The sequence below is a fragment of the Dromaius novaehollandiae genome, chromosome 5 (assembly GCF_036370855.1).
Source record: "Dromaius novaehollandiae isolate bDroNov1 chromosome 5, bDroNov1.hap1, whole genome shotgun sequence".
Classification (NCBI taxonomy): Eukaryota; Metazoa; Chordata; class Aves; order Casuariiformes; family Dromaiidae; genus Dromaius; species Dromaius novaehollandiae.
The window spans coordinates 13,171,039-13,184,371 of NC_088102.1; the positions used below are offsets into that span (position 1 = coordinate 13,171,039).

The 13,333-nt window shown below is 38.1% G+C and overlaps 1 protein-coding gene across 4 annotated transcripts in view; it reads right to left on the reverse strand.

Annotated features, from left to right (window-relative positions):
- WDR20 (WD repeat domain 20) overlaps positions 1–13,333 on the reverse strand; it is a 49,044-nt gene that overhangs the window by 14,025 nt on the left and 21,686 nt on the right. For all 4 annotated transcript variants that reach the window (XR_010389315.1, XR_010389314.1, XM_026111309.2 and 1 more), the window contains exon 2: positions 4,722–4,904. Coding sequence is in view for 2 of the 4 variants with exons in the window: in XM_026111309.2 (XP_025967094.1) it covers positions 4,722–4,904 (183 nt within the window). In the remaining 2 variants the exon portion in view is untranslated. The remainder of the gene's footprint in view (positions 1–4,721; positions 4,905–13,333) is intronic.

Below are 13,333 nucleotides of genomic sequence, written 5' to 3' on the forward strand. Positions count from 1 at the left end.
ACAAAGGAGCTATATTGTTACCATATTTGCAAAACAAACAAACAAAAAAACCCTTTTCAGGCAATTAAGAGGAAATTACTTCCAGGGAAAGAAAGCTCTATAAAACATTATTATGGTCCAGTGATATTCCACAAAGAACACACTTCAGTCGAGTCAGTCTGTTGTTACAAATCTCAAGGTAATGTTCTTAGGTTTATTTTTCACTGTGTAGGCTGATAAGCAGCACGAGAAGGAAACAAACATTTGAGAAAAATCAAGAAAGCACAAAACAAACTGTAGAAAATAAAAGGCTGTTACTCATCTGTACTACAGAGCAAACAGGTTTTAAGTCAAAAACAGTGTAAATTTACTGTTGTTATCTGAAGTCACATATATAAAGTTAATCCACTGGAGAGAGAAAGAGAGAAAAAAAAAAAGACCTTAGGAGCCTATACCAGCACAATCTTCATACTGACTCAGGGAGCAAGTGCTTTACAGTAACCCTATTAACATGGAAGGTTAATAGTTAAATGTATGTTGTTCACTGAATACAGACGGTACCACATCCTTTGCTCCCTGGACTCCCCACCCCACACTTACTTTCCATATTTTAGCCAAGGTAGAGATAAAATTTGACTCCTTGAGTTTGCCACTATAATTCTGGTAGACTTCTAAATCTAGCAACACTCAGCCATGCCCCTGCTCAATTCCAATTTCGAGAAAAGTAATTCTTTATATACAAATACAAGAGGTCATAGATTGATTATAGGCTGAAAGAACAGCTCAGCTATATGAAAGATAAGACTGCAAATACAAAGAGCGTGAAGAAATACCAGAACAAGTCACAAAAGCATTAAAACAACCCAAAATTTGCTATTCTGTTTTTCAAAAAAATGAACTAATGGATAAATACATTGACTGTTATCTGTTCCACACCTGTGCCTGTCACAAAAAAGCAGCACTTGGTCATTTTAGATTATACTTTTGTACAGTTTTGTTGCTGTCGGCCTCAGTGTGAAAGCAGGAAGCCTCTCTTCTGTGATCTCTCATTGGTTAAGTTAATCATTTTGTATGAGTTAAGAAAAATTAATCTAGAACCTTTTCCTCAAAGTGGCTTCAAAATAGCAGCTCTGTGCAGCTTCTACTGTAGTATTTTAAGTAATCTGTCATGTCTATTCATTAATACACGTGATTCGTGTCCAAGTAATGATGATACCAAAAATATTAGGCAGAAAGCTACCTTGTACACACCAATAGAATACCAACAGGGAGCATCAGACCAGCTTCCTTGCTAGAAACAATAGTCTTCTGGTTATGAAACTACCACAGATATGGCACAGAGCAAGATTTCGTGGACTACTCTACTAGAATAGCTCAACCTGACATACAGCCTCTGCTTGCAAGAAGAATTATTTAACCTTATACCAGAAATGGCATTTTAAGCCCCAAATCATGGACTACATGATATTAGGTATTGTACAAAAATCCTCCAAACCCGATCACTTTACTTCAAAGAAGCTATGAGCAAAACAAAAGATTGCAATACGCAATGAGAACCAGTTAGCTCCAATAAACAAAAGGCAGAATTAAAAGATCATAATACTTGAAAGTGATCTGTAGCATGTGACCACATCTCATCCCCTTCTCAACCAAGAGCCCTTTAAATTCAGAAGGAAGATTAAAATTATGAAATCATGAATTTCTGAAGTTTTAAAGGCTGTTAACTGGGACTCTTTGCACTCATCTGCAGCACAGCAAAACAAGACTTGAAGTAAGTATCACTGGCAGAGGCATTACAACAATGAAAACTAAATGCAGTACCCAGCTAATCACTGGAGATTTAGCAGCTGGTATAAGATAAGAAGCTTGTGTTCATCTTGGTGAAAGAATAGATAGTGAAGGAACTTCAGTCACCCGTCAGGAAGACGAGCAAAGTAAGATCATCTCAGTAGCCATGTTTGAACAAGCTTGGAGGGACAAAATTATAGGCATAGGACAAAGGAGTAAAAAAGAAAAAAAAAAAAAAAAAAAAAGAAGCAATCAAGGAACATATGTTAAGGTCTGGCCAACAGCTTTGGCAACACAAGTAGGAAAAGAGCTTATCAAGAAAAAAGATGCAGCCATACCTTAGTTGCTGCTTAGGGCTACAGTTTAAATAAAAAAAGAGCACAGACAAAAAATAAGCCAAGATGAAGGAGACTTATAGTTCAGTTGGCTAACTTGAGGATAACCAACTATTGCCAGCAAACACTTGAGTCTCAAGTATGCTTAGCTGTTGACGGGTGTAAGAAAACAACGCTAATTTTATTCTGACACAGTTAGAAGGAACTGCTCGATTTTTAGAGGCTGCCAGGAGCTGCATAGTATCACTCACCTCAGCCTTTCAAGTCCCTATTGTCTTCTACATCAACAGGGTTAAAATAAATAAGAGTAAGAAGTCAAAATACAACAGCTTTAATTCAGGTAACTTGGACGTAACCTGTTATGACACAGAAGGCTATTTCACTAATCACAGTGATTAACTACTATTCTGATTGCTTCATGACAGTAGATAGTCAAAACAGCTTTGGGTTTCCTAAGTCACCCCATTACTAACAGGACAGATGGTGAATTCTTTTACCTCTAGTATTCTAGCTCCAGCGCAAAATCTGTCAAGAGAGGCAAAAACTTGCCTTTAGACCACCTCTGTTTTGCCTATGAAAGTATGTTTATTTTCAAACACTATCTACACTTCAAACATATTTCAAAACCAATAGGCTGACTCAAACAAACAAACAAAAAGAAAAATCAATGCTTACTAATGCTTCCTTAAAAGAGCTTTTAGAGGTGAGCCTATTAATTCCAGAATTTCCAAACATGTCCTGGGCAAGTTTCTATATGATAACTGACAGATTAAAAAGAAACATATATAAGTTTTAAATTTTGTTATAATTGCACTTAACAGTAGCGTAGGAAATAAGAATTTGTCATTTAATTCCCATCTACTCTGCTGGTAGTTTTGGCAGCACTGAGCAAATCCTTCTGCTAGCTGTGTAAAAAACAGAGCATCTTATTTAATTTCCAGCAAGGAGTCCAAAGATGTGTCCCTACCACAGTGAAGCAACTCTAGTTATAGTGCAGAGATGGTAGGCAAAGTTGCTTCAGTACTTCCAGCCCTCGTTGCCTACCACTAGAACTATTCACCCCCTCCCACCCCCAGTGCAGCTTTACACTGAAGCAGCCAGGCAGTAAACAAAATCATGGCATGTAAACATGCGTTGTACTTTTATGTAAGTATTTTAGCAGGAGTTTTTCCCGCAAGGTAACTATAGTTCAGCTATAAGAGTATGTCCTGCTTGGTGATATTAAATTCCAGTTACATATAATATTTATGCTACTATCAAAACAAGATTAAATCAGAGCTGTACTTACACATGACTTGTTCACATCCAGACTAGTACTCCCAATGGTGAAGCTGCACCAATGCCAAAGTTTTTTTGTTTTGGGTGTTTTTTTGTTTGTTTGTTGGGGACAGGGAGGGAGGGCTGTTGAGAACAATGCTGGAATAAAAGTTTCTACTACTTGTACAATGGTTTCTACCAGAAAGGGTATTCAGTGCAAAGTTAAGAGAATCTCCAGCAGTTTCCCATTCAAACAGCAGAGAGAAAGAACAGGTGGGAAATGCTAGAAAAGACGAAAAACTCCCCTCTTCTGATCTAGCTGCAGCTACTTTTAGAAAGCTGAGGAGGAATTAGGCAGGTCTAATTATAAAACATCCCCATTGAGAACAATACTTGAATCTTCTTTGCACAAAGACAGAGAATGTCAATACATCTTCCCTGAGGTGGGAAAGATGTGCCTGCTCAGGTTGAAAGCTGAGCAAGACTCAACTTCATCTGATTTGAGATTTCTAAAACGTGACCTGCAAAGCTCTTCGTGATCACTTCTCGTGATTTATCTGCAGTTGAATTAAAAAACAAAAAGGAGCAAAACAAAACAAAAAACCAAATTCCTGCAGCTTATCCTCAGCAGAAAATACTGTCAAAGTTATATCAGTTACCAGATCTCTTCCATCATTAACATCCAGACACTTACCCTGCTAAAAATACCAATACTATCAGACAATCAGAGCCAGTTGTCTTGTAACTTGGCACAAGTCATGTCCTCTCCACCCAGTACTCCCTTCAATCCTTTATTATTGCACAGCAGCAAAAATCAGGTAGACAGTTTCTTTCAGGAAAGTCACACTGCCAAGACCTCATGAGCCTTCAGCTTTTCCTGTGCAGCATTCAGCTTGATATCCTAAATAAATAGTCGTCCCCAAGCAAACCCTTGGGAATCTTCAATAGGGACAATGTTTTAACACCCTTTCCATAAAAATACTAGAATATTTTGAGCTTAATATATTAGTTATACAGATGCTCAAATATTTGTTCCTGGTTTGGAGCCAGGAACCTCTGGAACAACTGACTGCAAATGGTATACAGCAACATTTAGATTCGTAGACCCTTTTTCCACCAGTTAACTGTCATTAGCTCTATTACAGCATTACCTAATCTTTTTCTCCTTAAATCACCAAAAGCTTCCTACATGAACAGCATTTTTGTATAAGTATCCTAAGAGCAATAAGACAGCTGAAAAGCAAAGGTAATGACTGAATAATGAACTGTATAAGCAAAGGAAGCCATCTACAGAACTTTGAGAATCTAGGATCTTTAATATCAAATACATTTGCATGCAACAGTATTAAGACTTCTACTTACTTCCTCATTAAATAATTTGCTAGTTTCTTTTTTAATAGGGTCTATAAGTTGGACCTGGCCTGCAGAGAAGCCCACTAGGAGAGAGACACTTTCTGCTGTGGCTGTTAAGTGATTGAAGTCATGACATGTAGGTTGTGTTCCTTTGTATATCCTTTTGTCTATTGGTTTACTCAAGTCCGCAGCCTGCAAAGAGAGCAAACAGAATTAAGACAGTTTGTCACAATGCGTGCATGTAACAATTTCTATTTGCAAATGAATTTATACAAAGCAACAATTAATGCAGTCGCAAAACCTTATTTTAAAAAGCAGCTTTGTATTTATTGAAGACATCAAAGATGTCTTCAGCAAGTTTATCTTTTTATATAACACTTGCATGTTTTTTCAATTTTGCTAAACGCTATACCTACCTAGCCTTTGCAATTACATCATGTAACAAAACCAGTGACAACCATTCAGTAACCAAGGCTGCAGTGAGTCCTCAAGACCAACCTATTCTCAGGTTACTCCTGCCAGAAGAGGCATCACAGAGGCAAGATACCTTCTACTTCTCTACCAATGACTTCCTGAATATGAAGTACAATCAGTTTTGATAGTTGCTGATTAAAAATATTATGTTTGCAGTTACCTGACCCTTGTAATGTAAACGTATCTTCTTATAAAAAGCAAAAATAAGAGACTAGTCTCAATAGTAGTTTAAAAGAAGCCTTAAAAATGATCGACTGGGTTCTAGGAAAGACATTTCTAGGAACATAAACTCAGGATGTTGATACTGTGATTACAGAATAAATTTAAAGTCATTAAGCTAAAGTAATTGCACTTCTGACACCAACTCAAACATCAAAATACTCTGCCATCTACATGAAGAAAGATTTCTATGCATTGCCAATAAATCAATTTTATTTACTGAACACAATCCAAATACAGCTCAGACAAAACAACTGAAGATTTGTTCAGTAAGGCGCTGAAGTGTCAGAAGGACCGCAAGGAAGAGATAAGCAATCTAAACTGCTCTCAGTTGTGTAACCCATGCTTATCTACATATCACTTCTGAACACAGACATCCTATTTTTCATCATCTCGAGATTAAAACCCACACGTTTAATATGCAAGAACATGCATCAGGTTCAACATTTTTAACTCCTTATTCACAGCGATCAGAGCTTGTAATTGGAAAGCTGCAGATACTCAATGACATTACAGACATGAGACTAATATTGGGACTCGGATTCTAATTTTGATAGATGAGCTTTTTCAGTATTTGTAGTCTGAGAAAAATTAGGTCAGTAATATAAGAAATATAACTTGTATGAGGAAGAGGACAAACATCACATAAAAAAAAACTGCTCTGATGTATTAAATCTCGTGCTCAAAAGTTTAAAGAATAGCAAACCATTGGTGTGCATGAATTTTTAGAGATGAGAACCAGAACTGTCCATGGAGAAAAAACTAGCTACACAGCAAATCATGCCAGATGAGCCATTTCAATGCAAATTTAACTATGTGCTACATGTAATCAGTGTATATATGCAGCAGTATTAAAGTTACACTTATGTTTTACAGCTTATATTATAAAACAGTTTAATCAAGCGTATGGCCTCCTGGTTGAAAACTCCAAAATGAGATTATGTACTCCAGCTTCTCAAATCCGCAGATTAAAACGGTAGTCTCCAGAGCTCAGAGATCCATTATAAGCTAAAAAAGTTTTAGTAATACTTCAAGGAGAACTCAAATAGAATGCCAGCTCTACTGGGACATCATAGCAAAAGGCACATGCCTATGAAAGAGTATCCACAGATGCATGTAAATCTCTAACTTGAACTGAAAGATATCATGATACATCCTCAAAATAGAGGTAGCATTTCTATCTGGAAGACCATTCTACAGAAATAAATACATCTCTCTGTACCTCAAAGAAATGCAAAGCTGAATAAGGTACAATGTTTCTCTCCTCTCACCTACAAGACTAAAGGTAAGTCCTCTGGACAAAAGTTTTTCAGGAGAACTCAACTCCTAAGAAGATCTCTTTTAAAGTAAATAGGACTCAACTTTAATCACACTCAGAAATTAGAGAACCAGAGACTCTCCCATCCAGCAGAAAACTGCCAGTATTTCCAGGGTTTTCTCCCTCCGAGTCTTTACCATCCTTGCAAACAACACAGAATGAGGAGATGGTGGTCTTCAGATTGCAGCTACACCCACCTTGCTCTTTTGTCTGGTGAGAGTTTGATATCACTGACTATTGCTTTTGTTGTCTCACAAACTTCTAGTGTGACTAAGGCTCCCCATCTTCTGAAATTGAGTGATGGCAGATCTAGCAAGACATGAAATTCTGATAAATGAAACCTAGGCACAGACTCCACTGTGCTTGTTCTAGCTGTTCTCTGTGAGCCAGATGGCAGGGACAATCTGTCTGAACTTAAACGGAGAGTAAGCAAATTAATTCAACACAGAATTATCGGAAGCTAGGTTTCTACTGACCCGGATGTCCCCCTTTTTATTTATATGCAGCTAGTGTTTTCAGTTATGATTAAGATATAACTGTCCCATGGAGATATGGTCATGTTCCCTCTTCACTAAAAGGGAGGGTAAGGCCAACGACTGTAAGGACCAGAAGCCATTTTCTTTCTGCTTCTGCACAATTCATAGTTGCTACTGTATTTTGATAAGAAAAACCTCTTACTCAGAAAATTCAATACCCCCTGGGCATCAGCATTTCATTAGCCCATCACTAAACCATTTCCCATAGTGATTCTGTGGGAGACTGATTCTCAGAAAAGTTTTTACATGAAATCTGAGCCTGTGACTGTCAAATCCCACTATCTGACACTATTTACTGAACAAGGTGGTGGGAACTGTACCCCTCTTAGAAAAACAGTGGTGCACCTTTAGAGAGAAAAGAAAGATCTTGGGACTAAGTGTTAAAGAACAAGGGGGCTGGATGCACAGGATAAGGCACCCTTGCTTCTACTTGAGCTGATAGCAAGTTGTATTCATGATTCCTGTCCCCATTCCTTTAAAGTAGTCTTCTGAAAAATATTCAGCCCTGTTCCAGCTTGTCCACTTTGGGGAACCTAATCCGTCACAGATGAGTCAGGATGATAGCAGCACTTTGAAATGGGGTGAAACTACATGAACTTAAGCCCTTGCTCAAGTGCTGCAAGTCAAAGTACATTGTAGCTAATCAAGACCGGTAATAGCACTTAGGCCAACTGCTAGCTGCACTAGCAGTCTGTCCTTCCATTATATTTCATTAAAACAGTTTCCTGAATCAGCTTACTAATTCTGAGCAGGCCTTTTTCCAAACATTCAGATTACAACAGAGTGGCATTTAAAGTACTCCTTGGAAAAGCAACAAGGAATAACAGGTACTATGAACTTAGTCAGTTAATGAGAACAAGCAGAAGTTCACTCAAAACTTGTCTAAAGGCAGTGATGCAGCTGAACAAAATTGGTATACCTTGGGCACCAGCAGCTTCCAAGTCCTGTTCTCCAACAGATTAAAAATCTCTACAGAATCTTATGCTCCACCAGAAGAAAAAAGTGACCACGTAATCCCATTCAGTTCTTTGTGATTATTTCATACTCCAGAAATAAACAAAGATTGTACAGCTGTTTGGGGGGACTTCCATTCCAATTTAGTTAACTCTCACAGCATGTTATTTTAGCAAAATTATCTGTAAACCACATGCTGAGGGAGCTGGGGGGAGAGCAGAACTAGCAATTGCACAGCCTCCCTGAAGCATGAATTCCAGTAGGAAGATGGTCGAGTGGAACATCATAAACACAGTTTTAAGTTCCTGGACACTAGGAACAAAACAAAAAGCAGTTACCTCAGTCTGAGCAAATATTGAAGTTTTCAGATTTTGAAGTTTCAAATGTCTGAATAGAATGGGCATCAGTTACCTTAGCTCTGTAACCGTGCATAATTCCAAGGTCAAAACCAGATTAATTTCTGACCAAGATTCATGCTTTCGATATACTATTGATCCAAAATTAACAAGTTTCATACTACTATTTCCCAAATAGTGAACCACATTATATCAAGATGGCCCTTAATCAAGCTTCTATGACGGATGTGAACTCTTCCTGCATCTTTTCATTGGCTAACTTAAATCCACAGCTTTCGGGAAATTTTAGTTGAATCTGAAACATACTATATAATCTACATTTCCTTCCAAGATAAAAAACATCTAAGAGCAGAAAGGGAAGGAAGGTTTTTTTAATTATTATTATGAATTCATCTCAGATTATTTCAACCTTAGTCATGACAATGCCTTCCTATAGATACTTAATACTATTCAATACCAGTTTTGCCAGAAAACTGGCTTTCCATGGGCTGTAGCAATAAGTGAGATTAAGAGAGAATATTAGGTCTTTAAACTAGGGCAAACATTTAATAAAAAATTTACTTCTGAAAATCCTCTTAAGAGAATCTCCCTAGTCCAGAGAATTAATTGATCTTGAATGGTAGACTACAGATTGGTCATGTATATTTTGCACTGGAGCTGTAAAGAGAAGACATAAAGAACTGAGATGTTACACTTTTGAAGACAATTTCTTCTGCATTTTTGGAGCATGGAAATCTTATTACCTGTAGCTTGATCTCTCTTCAACACCATGCTGTTCAGGGATTTAATGGTCCCTGGTCTATAACCAGAACAATTTGAGAAAGCTGCACTTGTTAAAACACTATTCAAAGTAACATGAGAAATCAACTCTTGTGACTGTTACTAAGTGAACTTTATTGAACTTTATAGATGCTCCTTAAACCCTATCTGAAAAAGGAGGCTAAGTAATCCTTACCACAGCACTTTGTCTCACAGAATCCCCTAGTGAACCCTGCAGAAACTGTTAGTCCACCATACTAACATGGAAAAAAAACAGAACTGGTGGTGTAGGAGGCCCTTACAGCTTGCTTGTTCCACCATGCCTGGGCTGCTCTCTCTCTCATTGTCCTTCAGCTAGTCCTGCAGGAAAGTTGTGGAACACGGTTGACGCACTGTAAGAAGGTTCACTTACCCCATGCAGAGTTTTCTGGTGGACTCTGCTCAGTGGCAGAGAGTGTTTCTGCCAGAAATGCTAGCTTCAATACTTCACACTGGAAATTCCTGCGACTAATTCACTATCAAAGGAGTAGATTTCCAGAGTCTTTTTGTAGAGCCCAAGCACTGCTCAGTAAATATTAACAAGAGAATCACCTTTACTTACTTCATTGTTGCTTCAAGCTGGTCTGACCTTATAGTTGACCCTGCTTTGAGCAGGAGGTTGGACTAGCAACTTTCAGAGGTCTCTTCCAAGCTGGATGATCCTAGGATCCTTAGCTTAGGGCCAACCAAATCAGCAGCAACACAGACTTCCCAGCTTACTTTACTTAACAGATCTCATTTATGCCTTCAATGAACTTCAAGCAGAAAGAAAACTACAGGAACAAGTCAGTGGACTTTCCCTATGAAGAACATTGACTTGGAGCAAAAGTTCTGCTTAATTTCAGGAGGTATAGACCAGGAAGTGGCATAAAGCTTCCAGCAACTCTAAAGCCATAATAAAACACTGTTCAGTACAGTTGACTATGCCCTAGACAGTCACTACTAAACTGGGTTCTACAAATTTAGCTGCATGTAAGCCGACAGACCAGTGGCTAATGGACCTTAGCTTTCTTGGTAGAAAGGTGACTTTCCTGAAAACTTTTTAATTCTGGCAAGATATAATAGCAATCATAGCATCTCTTCAGATTCAACATTAATCCTTCAGGTAGCGTACAAATGAACACAGGGCCACTTCACAAGCCTCCAGAAAAAAAACCTGAGAACTAGTTTGAAAACTGCTAGGAACACTGTGTAAACAAGAAGAGTATAAGCCCTATTCAAAACTCTATAAAAATCAAAGTCAGCAAACAATCACCGTTCGTAAAGTTTCACTACTTATTTATACACAGTTACAACAGGTCTCATAAATGTAAGGACAGTTGAGCTGCTTTTTCCACACCTGAGAGATTTCCTTAGCTTTAAGGGTTGCCTAAGTGATGTTTTATGTGTAAATGTAGACTAGTTTTAAGTGTCTCCTGGGCTTTGCAAAGCCATTAATGCTAGGGAAATTTAAGTCTCTATCCTGCAGCATTACATTCAATGTAGCAGCTTTACATAAAACTCACATTCATCAACTCAAGAAAACCACTACTTCATTTTGAGTTTTAATTTTAAGATTCATCTAAACTTTGAATTCTACGAAGTGGAGCACCAACAGCTGGACATTCAAAACTGCACAAGCAATCCTGGACACTCTGCTGCCAATTAACATATGAAGTGTGAGAACCAGCTAAGACTAGAAGCGAGCCCACACATTCACCTTCCCTTATTCATCTCTAATCGAAGGCAAGCGAGCCTAGGTGCCGCAAGATGCATTAGACAGCAAGAACTCTGAAAACTGAAAACGAAGAAACACAATCAGCAGGCAAGGAAAAGAATCCGCCTCTCTAACAGACTGCCTCAAAGACCCCTCATTAAGCTCTTTCTCCACAAAACGCCCTTTCTCCAGAAAGTTTCTAGAAAGCACAGCTCCTAATTTGTGTCAGTTTTAGTTTCAAAAATTTGAAGATCCTGAGCTTGCAGACATGACCTTTATTTTTTGGCTTCAGTGACAAGGACATATTTCCTGCTGTTTTTCTAATACATACATATTTTGAATGACTTCACTTAAAGTACAAAGTAATTTGTACTTTATACTCACTTCCAGCAAAGAATTTCAAGATTTATTTCCACTAGACAGACCATTTGCTTTCCTGAACTATATTGTTCCTCATAAACAGGTTCCTGTATCTTCACACAAGCTTTTTATAACTTATAACGCATTTGATTAAATGCTGAACAGGAACACTTCAGGCATGTGACAGAGTTTCTAGGATACTGTAGAAGAACAGCTCTGTTAGTAAAACAGGGACACCAAGTAATTTTACTCAACCTATTTTTTTTTTTTTTTTTTAAGTGTTCCACTCAGTTCATCCATAACAGTCTTAAATATCATTTTCGTACAAAACCACATGAAAATTTGCAAAGCTACTTGATATTCTTCTCCCTGCTAGATTTAACTTCCACTTGGGGCCAGGGTCATACATGACATACACGGCTTTTGAAAGGAGAAAAGCATTACTTAACAGGATTTCAGCATTTATTCATAAAGCAGACAACTCTGACCACATATATTGCAATAAAAGCTTTACTCCAGTCAAATGGACGTAAATCTATTTTTAAGCAAAGAATGATTTAATTTTTCCAGGGGGCCTAATAAAATTATCATATTCTGGGTTTCTAAAGGAATTTTTCTAAGCCTTCAAACAGAGCAAAGGGCACATAATAGTTTGAAGTGAATCTACATAGTATTAACTGGACCAACGCGTATACGATTGGCAAGATTAAGGAAGGTTTACATTGAGTGGAAATGAACAGTATAGAGAATGCTCATGAAGAATATCTGATTTACAACTTACCACAGTAGTATTAGATGCACTTTATTAAGAATATAAACCAAATTATTCATCTGTGTAAAGTATAGATCAGTATGTTCTACTGGGGTATTTAAAATAAAAGCACTAGTCTACTGACACCTTAGAAAAGGTAGTCAATTTTAATCTAATGTGAGTACAAAAAAACAGGGCAGCAGTCCCCCCTCCTCCCCCCCCCCCCCAAAAAAAACCTATTTTGTTTGCAAATCCCCATTCACTTCACAGGTGCATACACAATCAATTTACCCTTTGTCTCCCTTTAAAATTGGACAAAGGGCATTAAAGTAGGACAGGAACATTTACACATTTGAGCTACTGAAGGCCAAGGAGGTTAAGGGAAATTGAAACGAAGTTCTGAACCTCCCACGCAAAAAAATACCCTCTCTGTCTTCTCAGCAGAGCACGACTGCTGCTTGTATCTGTCTCAACCCCACAGAGGTCTCAAGCCATTTAAATCATTCCCTTTGAAATTTAAAGAATTTTCAATTCAGCCTGCTACTCATTGGGCAAAATTCATACTCGAGCTGACACTGCTTCTTTTGGCTGGAAGACCAGCAAGTACAACCTGCGACAGCACTATTCCTACAGGCAGGTGAAACCCAAAGCATCAGCTCCGAACCGAGCGCAGCCCTCAACAAAGCTCCTCGTCCTGCTTGGTCCCGGAGAGACCCCCCAAGCAGCGCTTGGCCGCTCTAAAAGCTACAGGAAGGTTCTCCAAGTAATTCAAGCTATCTCTAACTGCACCATAATCAAATAACTAAAATTTCAGGGAATGACTTGCCACTTCAACCTCACTTTTCAAACTGTGTTTGTTTCTACATATTTAACAAAGTTAATTTTTATTCTACCTGCAGATGACAGACTGTCGCTTTCCTCCCCGAAAGCACTTCAATCCTTTCACTCACACTTTGCACAATATAGCTTTATTGTGCGATACAGAAAGGGCACAAGAGTTTACTTTTTCTTGAGCATCTAAACAATCACTTATAAATCCACACTGAAGACCAGCTATTGAGATCAAACCTTATCTACGTACCCCTATATACACATCACCTTAATGCACACACAACATTAGAAGGACAGAAACAATTCCTTCAGATTTGCCAGATGAACA